This window comes from Marmota marmota, unplaced genomic scaffold (genome assembly GCF_001458135.2).
Source record: "Marmota marmota marmota unplaced genomic scaffold, marMar, whole genome shotgun sequence".
NCBI lineage: Eukaryota > Metazoa > Chordata > Mammalia > Rodentia > Sciuridae > Marmota > Marmota marmota.
In genome coordinates, this window is record NW_026000082.1 from 43,372,128 (window position 1) to 43,383,458 (window position 11,331).

The following is an 11,331-nucleotide window of genomic DNA, read 5'->3' on the forward strand; positions in this document are numbered from 1 at the left end:
TCAGGGGCTCGGGAGGCTGAGGCAGGGGGGTCGTGAGTTCAAAGCCAGCCTCAGCAACAGTGAGGCGCTCAGCAACTCAGTGACAGCCTGTCTCTAATAAAATACAAAATAGGGTGGGGATGAGGCTCAGAGGTCCAGGGCCCCTGAGTTCAATCCCTGAAACCAAACCAGACAAGACAAAGAAACAGGACAAGCTGCTGTGTCCACAGCACTCCTGCCTGTAGAGGGCTCTTGAAGGGTCAAGGGAGGGCTGGCTTCCACTGGGCTGAGGATCGAGCCATGGATGCATTTGCTATGGCTCCTGGGACAGATTCTCAAACATGGTGCCCAAGACCACAGACCGTTCTGGGGCATTTCTGCAGGCCAGGTGGCCCACATCAAAATCAGCAAGTGATTCTGAAATCAAGGGGTCAGGAGACCTGGCTGCCCCATCCCTTGCTGCCTCCAGCTTCTGGGGCTTCCGGTGTCCCCTGCCTTGGAGAGGTCACACCACCTCCTGGGCACACAGACTCCCTGCCTCTCATGGGGACACTGCGGTGGGTACAGACACCCAGATAATCCAGCACCAGATAATCTTATCACCCCTTAATTTAATCACAGCTACAAAACCCTTATCATATGAGGCTATGATCGCAGGTTCCAGGGTTAGGGTCTCTTCCATTGGGGGCCTCCATTCAGTCCGCACAAGCCCCACACCCCTGCTCCCTCAAGGAGAGTCTAGGTGGGCCACCACCCACAAGCTGTCTACCGGAGGCCAGGTGGAGAGTTCCAGAATGTCGCCTCTCAGGTAGCAGAGAAAGGCTCTCCCCTTCCATTTGCCGCCTTTTTTTCCAAGCCAGGAAGAAGCATGAACAGCCAAGCGAGCCCTGCCCAGGGACCAGCAGCACAGGGTGCCCGGGGCAGGGCAGCTTCGGGCACCTCCCCTGCGGGTAAGGTGTCTGCATAAGGCAACGGAAAGCCTGGGACTTCCCTGCCCCGCCCTGTTCCCAGGTGAGAGGGGACTCACCTGCTGACTGCCCGGAGCTTGTTAGGAAGCGCCCAGAGCCTGAGGGTCTTCTTCAACCAGCCCAGACCCCTCCACAGACCCTTCAGCAGCCCACTCCCCCTGCACCAGGGCCAGGAAGGTGTTCTCTGGACTTGATCCCGCTCCAAGACCAAGACCCTGACCCCTGAGGTCTCTGGTCCCCTCCTTTGTCCCATCCTTGACAGTCTCGATCCCAGGGCCAGCCTGCCTCCCTCCCTCCCTCCCTCCCTCCCTCCCTCCTTTCCTTTCTTTTATTTGTCTATTTATTTTAGTTTATTTTTGAACCAAGCAATGAACCCAAGGGTGCTTAACAACTGAGCCCCATTCCCAGCCCTTTTTATTTTTCTATTTTGAGACAGGGTCTCACTAAGTTGCTTAGGGCGTAGCTAAATTGCTGAGGCTGGCTTTGAACCTGTGATCCTCCTGCCCCAGCCTCCTAGCCGCTGGGATTACAGGCCTGCGCTGCCACTCTCGGCTCCCCTGGGCATTTCTTGTGGCTGAGCTTCTTTCCTGCCCTGCACAGGTGGTCACTGCCCCCTTCCAGGAGGACATGATCACCCACCAGTCAATTCTGGGGACAGATTGTAGGCTGTGCTGAGCCCCCTCCTGGGCCAGTTCCCCGGAGGGGGAGGTAGGAGGGATGCTTAGACAGGTGGAAGGCCGTGGTCTAAACCACCAGTACTTTCTTTTGGGCACGTGAGTTGGTGGGGATGCCTCTGAGATCTGGGGAAGTGCAAGTCCCTATTCAGAGTCTGCAGATTAACATCCGGAGCCACACAGTGGAGTGTTGTGAGAACGCAGGCCCTGGGGCCCGGTGGCGTGGGCTCGAATCCACTTACCAGCCGTGTGACACGGGCTGCTTTACCTAACTTAGGGCCTGGAGAACTAACCTGCAGAATGGCGGTGGCACCAGGCCTGGGTACAGGTGACATGGGAGAGCATATGCCCGGAGCTTAGCCAGTATTGGAAGAGCTGCTAAGATAACTCAGGAGTCCAATGTCCTACATACAAAATAGTTTATTACAAAAAGCTCAGCGTGCCACACGTCAGAAGGAATCGAACACGACTGCTTCCCTCTTTAGCCACCACACAGGAGAGGCTGGCAGACGGCGCCAACTAAGACCACGGTCTTCCGCAGCAAGTGCTGAAGCCCCTCAGGCCCTCGGCCATCAAAAAACCAACAGCACGGGGGCCTGAGAGAGCCACCCCCGGGGCGGCCCGCAAGCCACCATCGCCCCGTCATAAAACAGCCCGGGTCCTTCTGGGGAAGCTGGCCAGATGCACCCCAGCTCAGGACTCCAGTGAAGAGAGCAGGTGCCAAACTTGCTGTTCTTATGAAACAAAACAGTCAAAGCAGAAGCAAAGCGACCGTGTGGAACCGTGCATCTTTCTCTGACTCAAAAAAAAAAGGAGCATGTTGCCCACGACCCAGAGTTGGGGAAGGGCAGGGCAGACGCCCCGCCACCCCTCTTGGCGGGGTCGAGAGGGCCACCAGCGCCAGGGCAGCATCTCTTCCAGATGCACCTGCCACGCGAGCTCTGAGGAGCGTCAGCCCCCACTCCCGGGACTCGGACCCCCATCCAAATGGCCGAGTGCACAGTGGCCCCTCGGCTTCTCCCCCCGGGCGAAGCGGCTGCGTCTCAGTCTGTGGCTCAGGGTGAGCCAGGAGGGACGCGGCCCCGAGGGCCGTTCAGTCGGGTGGCCGGGTGTCGGCAGCCTTCTCCTGGACCTCGTCGTACTGTGGCGGGGGAGTCAAGGGCTCGATGGAGGGGGGAGGGACATTTTTGTCCGGGAGATTGATCCTAAAGTCTTTGAGGTGCAGCTTTTCGGATTTGATCCTCCGAACCTTCAGGGGCTTCAGGCGCTTGGCCAGTCTGGAGTTCTGCCTGGCGGGCGGGTGCCCGGCGCTGGCCTCCACCTCGGCCCTGGTGGGGGTCGTGTCGTCCAGCCCCGTCAGGGACTCGTAGGAGGGGAGGGAGACGCTCATCCTCGGGCTCTGCTGCAGCTCGGGGCCCTCTGTGTAGTGCGTCTGCATCACCTCCTCGTAGCTGGGGACGTAGTACCTGGAGGAGGCCGCCTCGTCCTCCTCCTCCTCCTCCTCCTCCTCCTGGCTGCAAGACACGAACACACACGGTTGTGAGCACACTTGAGGCCCCAGAGGGGGCTGCAGACCCTGACAGTCTCGTGAACCACTGTGTACCAGGAGCCTTAACGCACCACGCAGACTTCATATTCCCGACTGGGGTGGAGCGCGGTTGGGATGCCCATCAAGGAAAGGGAGGGCAGGAGGCGAAGGCCACACTGAACTACTTCGCAGCGTTACCTGGGTGTGGACCCCCTTGGCCTGGAAGCCTTTCACACTGCACAATGCTTTGCGGGGCTATTTATTCCAATGCCCAGCGGGGGGCCTCTGGGAAAGGCAACACAAGACTGGACGCCGCAGCCTCCAATCTGTGGTTGTCCCCAGGTAGGGAAGGAACAGCTGACCGTGAACACATGCATCTCAAATTATTCATCTCCAGTACTCAGAAGACCAGACGCTCCCCCTTACGTCATTTGACGGTTGAAAGAGAAAACCCAAATGCTCAGGACGGGTTCGCACAGCTGACCGAGTCCTGCCAAAGCGGTCTTCCAGGACCTCCCCTTGAACTTGCAGGGGATGGCGGGCAACAGACACCTCCCCGTTGGCCCCTTCTCTGGAAGGAGCTTGGGTGTGCTCACGGCTGGTGTGGGTGTGTGTGGGTGACTGGTTTTCCTCTTTTGATCTTTTCTCTATCTCCCAAGTTTTCTAGCATCAGTAGGAGGGACAGTGAGTGGCGTGTGACTGGCCATGGGGGCCCAGTCTGTGAGGATCTTCCCAGAAGACATTCCCATTTCAATCAGTGGACTCTGCCCTCCCCGGTGTGGGTGGGCCTCTGCTGGGGGCCTGGGTAGAACGAGGGTTGCAGCTAGCAGGAGCCTCCCTTCTCCTGCCTCCAGTTCAGGGCGGGGGGGGGGCATCTCATGTCCTCTCCTCCTGGCCCAAGAGTGGGCTTCCAGCCAGCAGCTCCCTGGTCCTCAGGCCTTCGGACTTAGGCGGAATGAGACCACGGGCTGCCCTGGGCCTGCGCCGCTGGCTTTCTTGGGACTTCTGTCTCCATGGTCCCAATTGCCAGTTCCTCATAGTACATTTGCGCACACACACACACACACACACACACACACAGCCATGAGCCACACAACAATGTTTTGGTCAATGGCAGCGCCTGAGATGGAGGTCCCATAAGAGGACGTCACCCAGTGACCCACAGCTGTCCTGGTTGGTGTCAGTACACTCTGGGAGGTGCTCACACCACAAACTGCCTATCTGTGGCTTCCAGGACGTGTCTGAATGCTGGGCACCGGCCCCACCCCAGTTTGGGGAACCTTGGCTAGGACAGCAGGGTTGTCTGGTTATTTATCTTGATACAGGGAATTGAACCCTGGGGCACTTTACCACTGAACCACATCCCAGCCCTTTTTATTGTTTGAGTAGGGTCTCACTAAGTTGCTGAGGCTGGACTCAATCTTGCAATCCTCCTGTCTCAGCCTCTAAACTGACTGGGATCACAGGTACGTGCCACCACACTCAGTTATGTGTTATCTTTTATTATCAGAAAATAAGTCGGCTTTCTCCAATATAAAAACAACTTCCCTCCTGCTATAAAGTAAGAGATGCTTATAGAAAATTCAAACAAGATAGAAAAATCTAATGAAGAAAATAAAACATCCCCAGTCCTTCCATGTAGAAAACCACGGTGAATACCCCTGTATGTGCCTCTCCTGACCCTCTCTGAGCCCACCCCACACCCTGTGATGTGACAGTCTCCCAAGATGCTGAGCTGCGGGCTGCGGTGTGGCTCGTGGTAGAGCACTTGCACGTGTGGGGCACTGGGTTCGATCCGCAGCACCATAGAAAATAAAGAACATAAAGGCGTCATGTCCATTGACAGCTAAAAACATGTTTTTAAAAAGATGCTGAGTGTCATCTCCTTTCTGAGGCAGATCTGGTCCCCCGTTAGCAGGTGCAGATCCGCAATGGCTGGCAGGACCGTGCTGAGGGACCACCGAGGTGCTGCCCCTGGCGGGTGGACAACACGGCGGCCAGGGCCGCTGCTCTAGACAGGGACCTGGCAAACTTGCTGGGACGTCCCCTCCTGTGACTGTCTCCTCAGGAGCAAGTCGGGCAAGGATGTGACAGCCTCATGAGTACTGCCACTCGGCATGGGGATCTCAGGAACCCGTCTGTCCACAAACCCTCGGCACCCCACCTGCCTGCTCCCCACCTGCCTGCCCCGAAACTGCCTGCGCTCCACCTGCCTGCACCTCACTAGCCTGCATCCCACCTTCTGGCACCCCACCTGCCAGCACACAACCTGCCAGTGCCCCACCATCTGGCACACCATCATCCAGCACCCCACCTGCCAGTGCCCCACCATCCGGCCCCTCACCATCTGGCACCCCACCTGCTGGTGCCCCACCTTCCTGCACCCCACCTTCCTGTGCTCCACCATCTGGCCCCCACCTGCCTGGTGCCCCACATTCCGGCACCACACCATCTGGCACCCCATAATCCGGCACCCCACCTGCCTGCACCTTACCTGCTCGCACCGCACTGTCCTGCATTCTACCTGCCTGCACCCCAGCATCCTGCACCCCACCTGCTGGCGCCTCACCTGCCTGTGCCCAATCATCTTGCACCTGACCTTCCTGCACCCCACTTGGTTGCACCCCACCTTCCTGCAATGCTCCAACCCTGGACTGTCTCCCCTGGCCAAGATGAAAGACCATAAAAAGCAAAGAGAAAACAGAGACACCTTTTTGTTTCAACTTCATGACTAAGTCCTTGAACACCTCTGTGGGTTTCTGACTGGTTGCTCATCTGTCAGGTTCATTTGCAGGGCTCTTTTCTAATGGGGTATCAGCCTTTATCACCTGTTCCCCAACTGACCACCTATTTTCTATTTTCACTTTTGGTCTGAGGATTGAATTCAGGGGTGCTTTGCCACTGAGCCTCATCCCCAGATCTTTTGACCTTTTAGTTTGAGACAGGGTCTCACGAAATTGCTGAGGCTGGCCTCAAACTTGCGATCCTCCTGCCTCAGCCTCCTGAGTTGCTGAGATTACAGGCGTGGCCACTATACCTGGCCACCACCCACTTTTAGTACATGTCTGTGGCCTGTTAGGTCCAACGCAGTGCTGCTCCCTGACCTTTTCAATTCAGCATAAACATTCACAGCACGTTGGGGTCAGATGGACGAACAACCAATCAGGAGTCCCCCAGGCCCTGCTCGGACTCCCAGGGGCTGTCTAACTGCAGTCCACCTGTCAGCCGTCCACACACCTGGCCTGGGAAGCCCTGCTCTAGGAGGATAAAGTAGTTGTAAAATGAAAAGCTTTGCGGCATCTTCCTGGGAGAGAGTGGGAAGTCGAAGCCTCGGGACTAAAGGATCCTTGCTCCCAGGTGCGGGCAGCGGGCGTGGGCCCCTCAGGGTGGGAGTGGCCCTCACCTGTCTTCCTCCTGGGCGCGCGGCACGGCCCCCGTCTGGTGCTGGACTCGGGCCAGCTCCTCGTTCTGCCGCTGCTTCCGCTTGTCCCGGATGCTCAGGCAGATGGACAGCAGCAGCAGCATCACCCCGGCCCCGACCAGCACGTAGGCCACGGAGAAGGTCTTGCTCTTGAGGAGGCCGCTGCCCACCTCGGTCTTGTTTCCCTGCGCCATCGGCTTCTCAGCAGCACTGAACCCGGGCACCAGGTTCCACATGGCCATGATGACCCCCAGGACCAGCATCCCCAGGCCGATGGCGGTCAGCGCGTAGTGGGAGCCGTTGGCCTTGGACTGTGCCATCCTGCCGGTGGGGGCGCGGGGCCCGGCCCAGGCCAGACCAAGAAGGAGAGAAATCAGCAGCAGCAGCAGCAGCGAAGCCCCCGGAGAGCAACGAAGAGACTCTCTGGTGCTGCTCCAGGAGGACGCAGGCCGGACTCTCCAGGGGACTCCAGGGGACTCCAGGGGACTCGGGGAGCAGCTGCGGGGAGGAGAGGCCTGCAGGAGGGACAGAGAGCGGCAGGTCAGCCTGGAGCCACCGGGCTCTGGCTGGGCCTGGCCTTTGACGCGTTCCAGATGTCCCTCGGGCTCCTGCTCCCTGTGCCAGGAGGAAGGGACCCGCCCAGCCCCAGGCAGAGAGGAAAGGCAGACCTCTCCCTGCAGGAGGCCGCGCCCAGCGGCCAGAGCGCAGGGCGTTAAAACATTTTGTGCAGTTGAATGAACGCGGTAAAACCTCAGCTCTCTCCAGAGAAGGCAGAGGGTGGACGTAGCAGTTGGGGGCCTCCTGGATCGACCACTGCAACAGGACTCCCCGTGTGGGGGGACGTGGGTCAATAACGTGTGCCATCCAGGCAGCCTGCTGGGGTCTGCTTACCACCCTCAAGGGCTCCCTATTACCCTTAGAGGAAAATCCACCTCCCTAGAATGGCGCTCACGCCGCCTTCCCCAGGCCCTGCCTGCTGCGCTGCCCTCCCCTGCCCTTCTCCGCTCAGCTGCAGTTTCCCCATCACCTGGATCAGGTGCCCTAAACCCCACCAACCGCTGTGGCGCGTCTCCTCCTGGGAGTTCCTGGCCGTCTCTGAGCCTGGCCCGCAGCAGGGACTCTCAAGGGCTCTGGGATCTCAATGTGGAAAGAAATGACCGGAGGCCGCGCAAAGCCACCGGCAAGACCAACTCTTCTTCGGCCACATCAAGTTCCCTTTCCTTAAAGGGGACAGGGGCCTGCACGTTTCCATCTGAGTTCCTAAACCCCGTCCCCAGGAAGCAGCTCGCAGACCCTGAGCGGCAGGGAGCAGCCAGCAGGCTGCAGCCTATGACCGCTGCAGGGAAGGGGACCCCCAAAACCCCGGGGTGAGAGCCAGGAGGAGCGGGCGCCCCGCCGACCGCCCCGGCAGTCTGAGTGATGGGTTAGGGTGATTTTTATCTCCTTTTTCTTACCGGGAGAAGAACAGTTGGCAACAGAAAGATTCACGAGCTGCTTCTCCTAGACAGAGAAACAGAGAGGTTCATTCTTTGGGCTCCTGGTGGGTCGGTGTCCAGCGCTGCCTCAGACGCGTCCCTCTGGAGATCCTGGTCCTGCCGGGCTCCGCAGTAGCCGCTGCCCGTCTGTCTCGGGCTTGCTGACCTGGAGCGCCCTGTTCTGTTCAGCGGGTGCCTTTCCCTCCCAGAACTACGCAAAGAGCCAATTTGGTGCCTCCAGGGTTGGGGCTACAGAGCTTCTGACGTGGCCCTGGAAAGGTGCCACCTTGGGGGGCCGCAGGGGTCCCGGTTCATTCAGACTCAACCTCCAGACCCCGGGTTGGGCCGTCCGTGGCTGCCACGTTCGAGGGGGCCCTAGGGAGAGCCGGCGGCCCGGTGCCTGGGGTTTCAGGGGCAACCGTGAGCCAGCTAAGGGAAGACCCACCTGGCACGGGTGAGGGCGCGCCTGCCAACCGCTCCAGCTGCCCGGATCGAGTCAGATCCACCTGTGAAACGAAAACAGACCCAGTTTCTAGGTGGACCATGAGCATTTCCATTTTGTGGGGTGCTCCTGGGGGGCATGAGCCTTGTGGGGACTCAGAAGGGAAGGGGTGGGCAGGGGCGTGGATCAGTGGGACCCAGAGAGCCCAGACTCTGTAGCCCATGAGCAGCAGGATGGGTGACAAGAGGTGGCCAAGGGCCCCCGAGCCCTTCCGCTGTCCACCCTCAGAGCCATCAGAGGAGAGAGCAGGAGTCGCACCCAGGTCCTTTGACGGGAAAGGAGCCCGTGGCCCCCGCCAGAACCCGTGAGCCCTGCAGCCAGCCCGCCCTGGGAGGACCACATGGGGGACAGGGCAGCACAGGCCCCGGGGTGTCTGGCCACATCATTCCTAAGTGTCACCTGTACCTTGCACGGGCTCTTGGTATTGGCTGAAATATTTCCAAACAACAGGCTCTGAAAACCTGTCAGTGTCTTTCATGGCCGTCAAGGTCCCTCCTGGTTGGACGGGACACCCCTCTCTCTCTCACAGCTCATCATCTGGCTCAGTGACCCTCGGTGGCTTCCATTCTGTCACTGTCACACCATGCACTTCCTGCCACTGGGCCCTTGTGGTTGCTGTTGCCCTCGGCTGCCTTGGGCTGGCTGCTGCTTTGCTGTCCCCAGGTCCTCCCGCACCCGGCTGCTCTGGGGCCCCTGCAGAGTTCCTTGGTGACATTCCCTCCCAGGCGCAGTGAGCTCACTGTCTGTGACAGTCTCTTTGCTCTCTTGTTGGCTCCTTGTCACCCCCACCCTGCAAACTCCCTGAAAGAAGGTTCCTGTCCGCCTCGTTCATTGCTAAGTGGGCAGCACCCAGCCCAGTGCGCGGGGACCGTAAGAGGCACTTAATACACATTGACCAAGTGGGCAAACGGCCACCTGGCGGTCTGACTCCCTGAGCTCCCGTCCAGGGGGGGAGGACGTTCCGTCCAGGGCGGGGCCGAGGGGCGGCTGAGCCTCACTGTCAGGGCCCCCCCAGTCCCCAACCTGGCATCTGTGTGCAAATGGCTGCCTGGCGTCATGGGAGGTGCCCCCAAACCAAATAATTCCCCTGGTGGGGGTGAGGTCTCAGGGTCCCCTGGTCTTCCCTGGCAGAAGACACCAGGAGAGCCCCCCCAAGCCTCCTGCAGCCCGGGGAGCGGCTCCCTTCACCCCTCAGTCAAGGGGGCAGCTGGGAGGGCTGTGCCCACGGGGGGAGTCCAGCTCCAGACGCCAAGGTCCCCCCACCCTCGACCCGGGCAGGTCATTGCTCCTAGCGCCCATCTGGACTGGCTCTCCATGAACAAAAGGTCAGCCCTTCCCGGCGGGGCTCTCCCGCAGGCGGAAACCCACAGAATGGACCAGAGAAGCAGCTTCGCTCTCTGAACCGGGCGGAGGGTGGCACAGGATGCAGGGCCCCCGAGCACCCAGCCCCCGCCCTGTGGAGGGAGGAGGTCTGCCTTCAGGGCTCTGTGGCCACCAGCCCAGCCCCTCCCCACGCAGACCTCCTCCCGCCAGGCTGCGCCACTGGGAGAGGGATCCGCTCCAGCCAGGAGCCAGGCTGAGCCCCATTTCCATCGCGAGGGGAGCCTCTGCGCCAAGTTCCAGGCCTGAAGGCCCCAGAGTCATGCGCTGGGGGCGGGAAGAACGGCCAGAGCCTCTGCTGCTGCCCGGTCCTGCCTGCGAGCTGGCTCCAGGCCACCTCCCCACAGACCAGGGTCCAAGAGTGCCAGGTTCCCGACGCGGGGATCTCTCAGACTGTGCGTTTGGGAAAGTGAAAAGCAGAGGAAAATGTCGAGGGGCTGGCGGGGAGGGAGGACTGGGTCAGCGGGCGAGGCGGGCACAGCAGCAGCCGTCACAGTAACAGGGCACCAGCAGCCGCTGACCCAGTCCTCACACCGGCCTTCAAACAATGATGAGCCCCACCACCTCTGGGTCTCAGAGTGGGCAAGGGATTGGCTTTAGGTCACACAGCAGCAGCAGAGGCAAGACTCATGATCGGATCTGGCTGACTTGAACTGGACCTTCTGTGTCCTGAGCCACTGCTGGGTCCTGCAAGGTGGAGCCCTGGGGGCCGGCTCCCCCTGGAGCCCCCAGCAGGACCACCTGGCGACTCGCTGGCTTTAGGCCCTGGCGCTGGTTCCTCGGGCATCCGAGTTCCCGCAGGAGGAGGACATGTGCGGCTTGTAGTCAGAAAGCTCAGAGTCACCGGTCCCAGCAGCCAGGGGACAGGAGCACAGGCGGCCACCGGGCTCCCCCTGCTCCCCAACCCGAGGCCAGGTTCCTGGGGGAAGGGCAGCGAGGCCGGGCGGCTCCTCGGCCCTGGTGGCCGGTCCTGGTGGGCTTGTGCAGGGAGCTCGTCCGCCGCCTCGGGTTTGCATTTTAACCCAGGGTCTGCCACCAGCCAAGGTCACCCTAGTTCTGACTTCTTGGGGCAAACACCGTGACCAAGGGGCAGGGCTGCGCTCCCGGGGGGCTGGAGGCTGCAGCTCTGGAGCCCTTGGGATGGGGGGCCGGGGTTAGCATCAGTGCCCAGATGTGAGGGGCTTAAAGCCCAACCAGAGGCCCGGGACAGGGCACTGGGTGACCCAGGAGCGGCCGCGTTCCCAGGCCTCCAGGGCTGATCCTGGAGATTAGGGCACAGGCACGGCTTGTCCTGCCCATATCTGGACTGATTCTTTCCAGCCTCAGAAGCGGTTCCCAAACCTTCTGCCAAGAGCACTCTGGGACCGAGCTGGCCGCCCACCCTCTCCCACCCGCGCCCACCCC

General features: G+C 60.4%; 1 protein-coding gene across 2 annotated transcripts in view; it reads right to left on the bottom strand.

Moving 5' to 3' along the window:
* Nucleotides 1-2,023: 2,023 nt before the first annotated feature.
* The window catches only part of Tmem51 (transmembrane protein 51), a 45,435-nt gene continuing 36,127 nt past the window's right edge, over nucleotides 2,024-11,331 (bottom strand). Inside the window, exons 2-5 of one of the 2 annotated variants that reach the window (XM_015485676.2) lie at nucleotides 8,491-8,551; nucleotides 8,025-8,070; nucleotides 6,553-7,085; nucleotides 2,024-3,135 (exon numbers count right to left, since the gene is read on the bottom strand). In XM_015485676.2, the coding sequence (XP_015341162.1) occupies nucleotides 2,715-3,135; nucleotides 6,553-6,890 (759 nt within the window). In that variant the 5' untranslated portion in view covers nucleotides 6,891-7,085; nucleotides 8,025-8,070; nucleotides 8,491-8,551 and the 3' untranslated portion in view covers nucleotides 2,024-2,714. The remainder of the gene's footprint in view (nucleotides 3,136-6,552; nucleotides 7,086-8,024; nucleotides 8,071-8,490; nucleotides 8,552-11,331) is intronic. The other variant, XM_048816285.1, reaches the window with a different exon arrangement.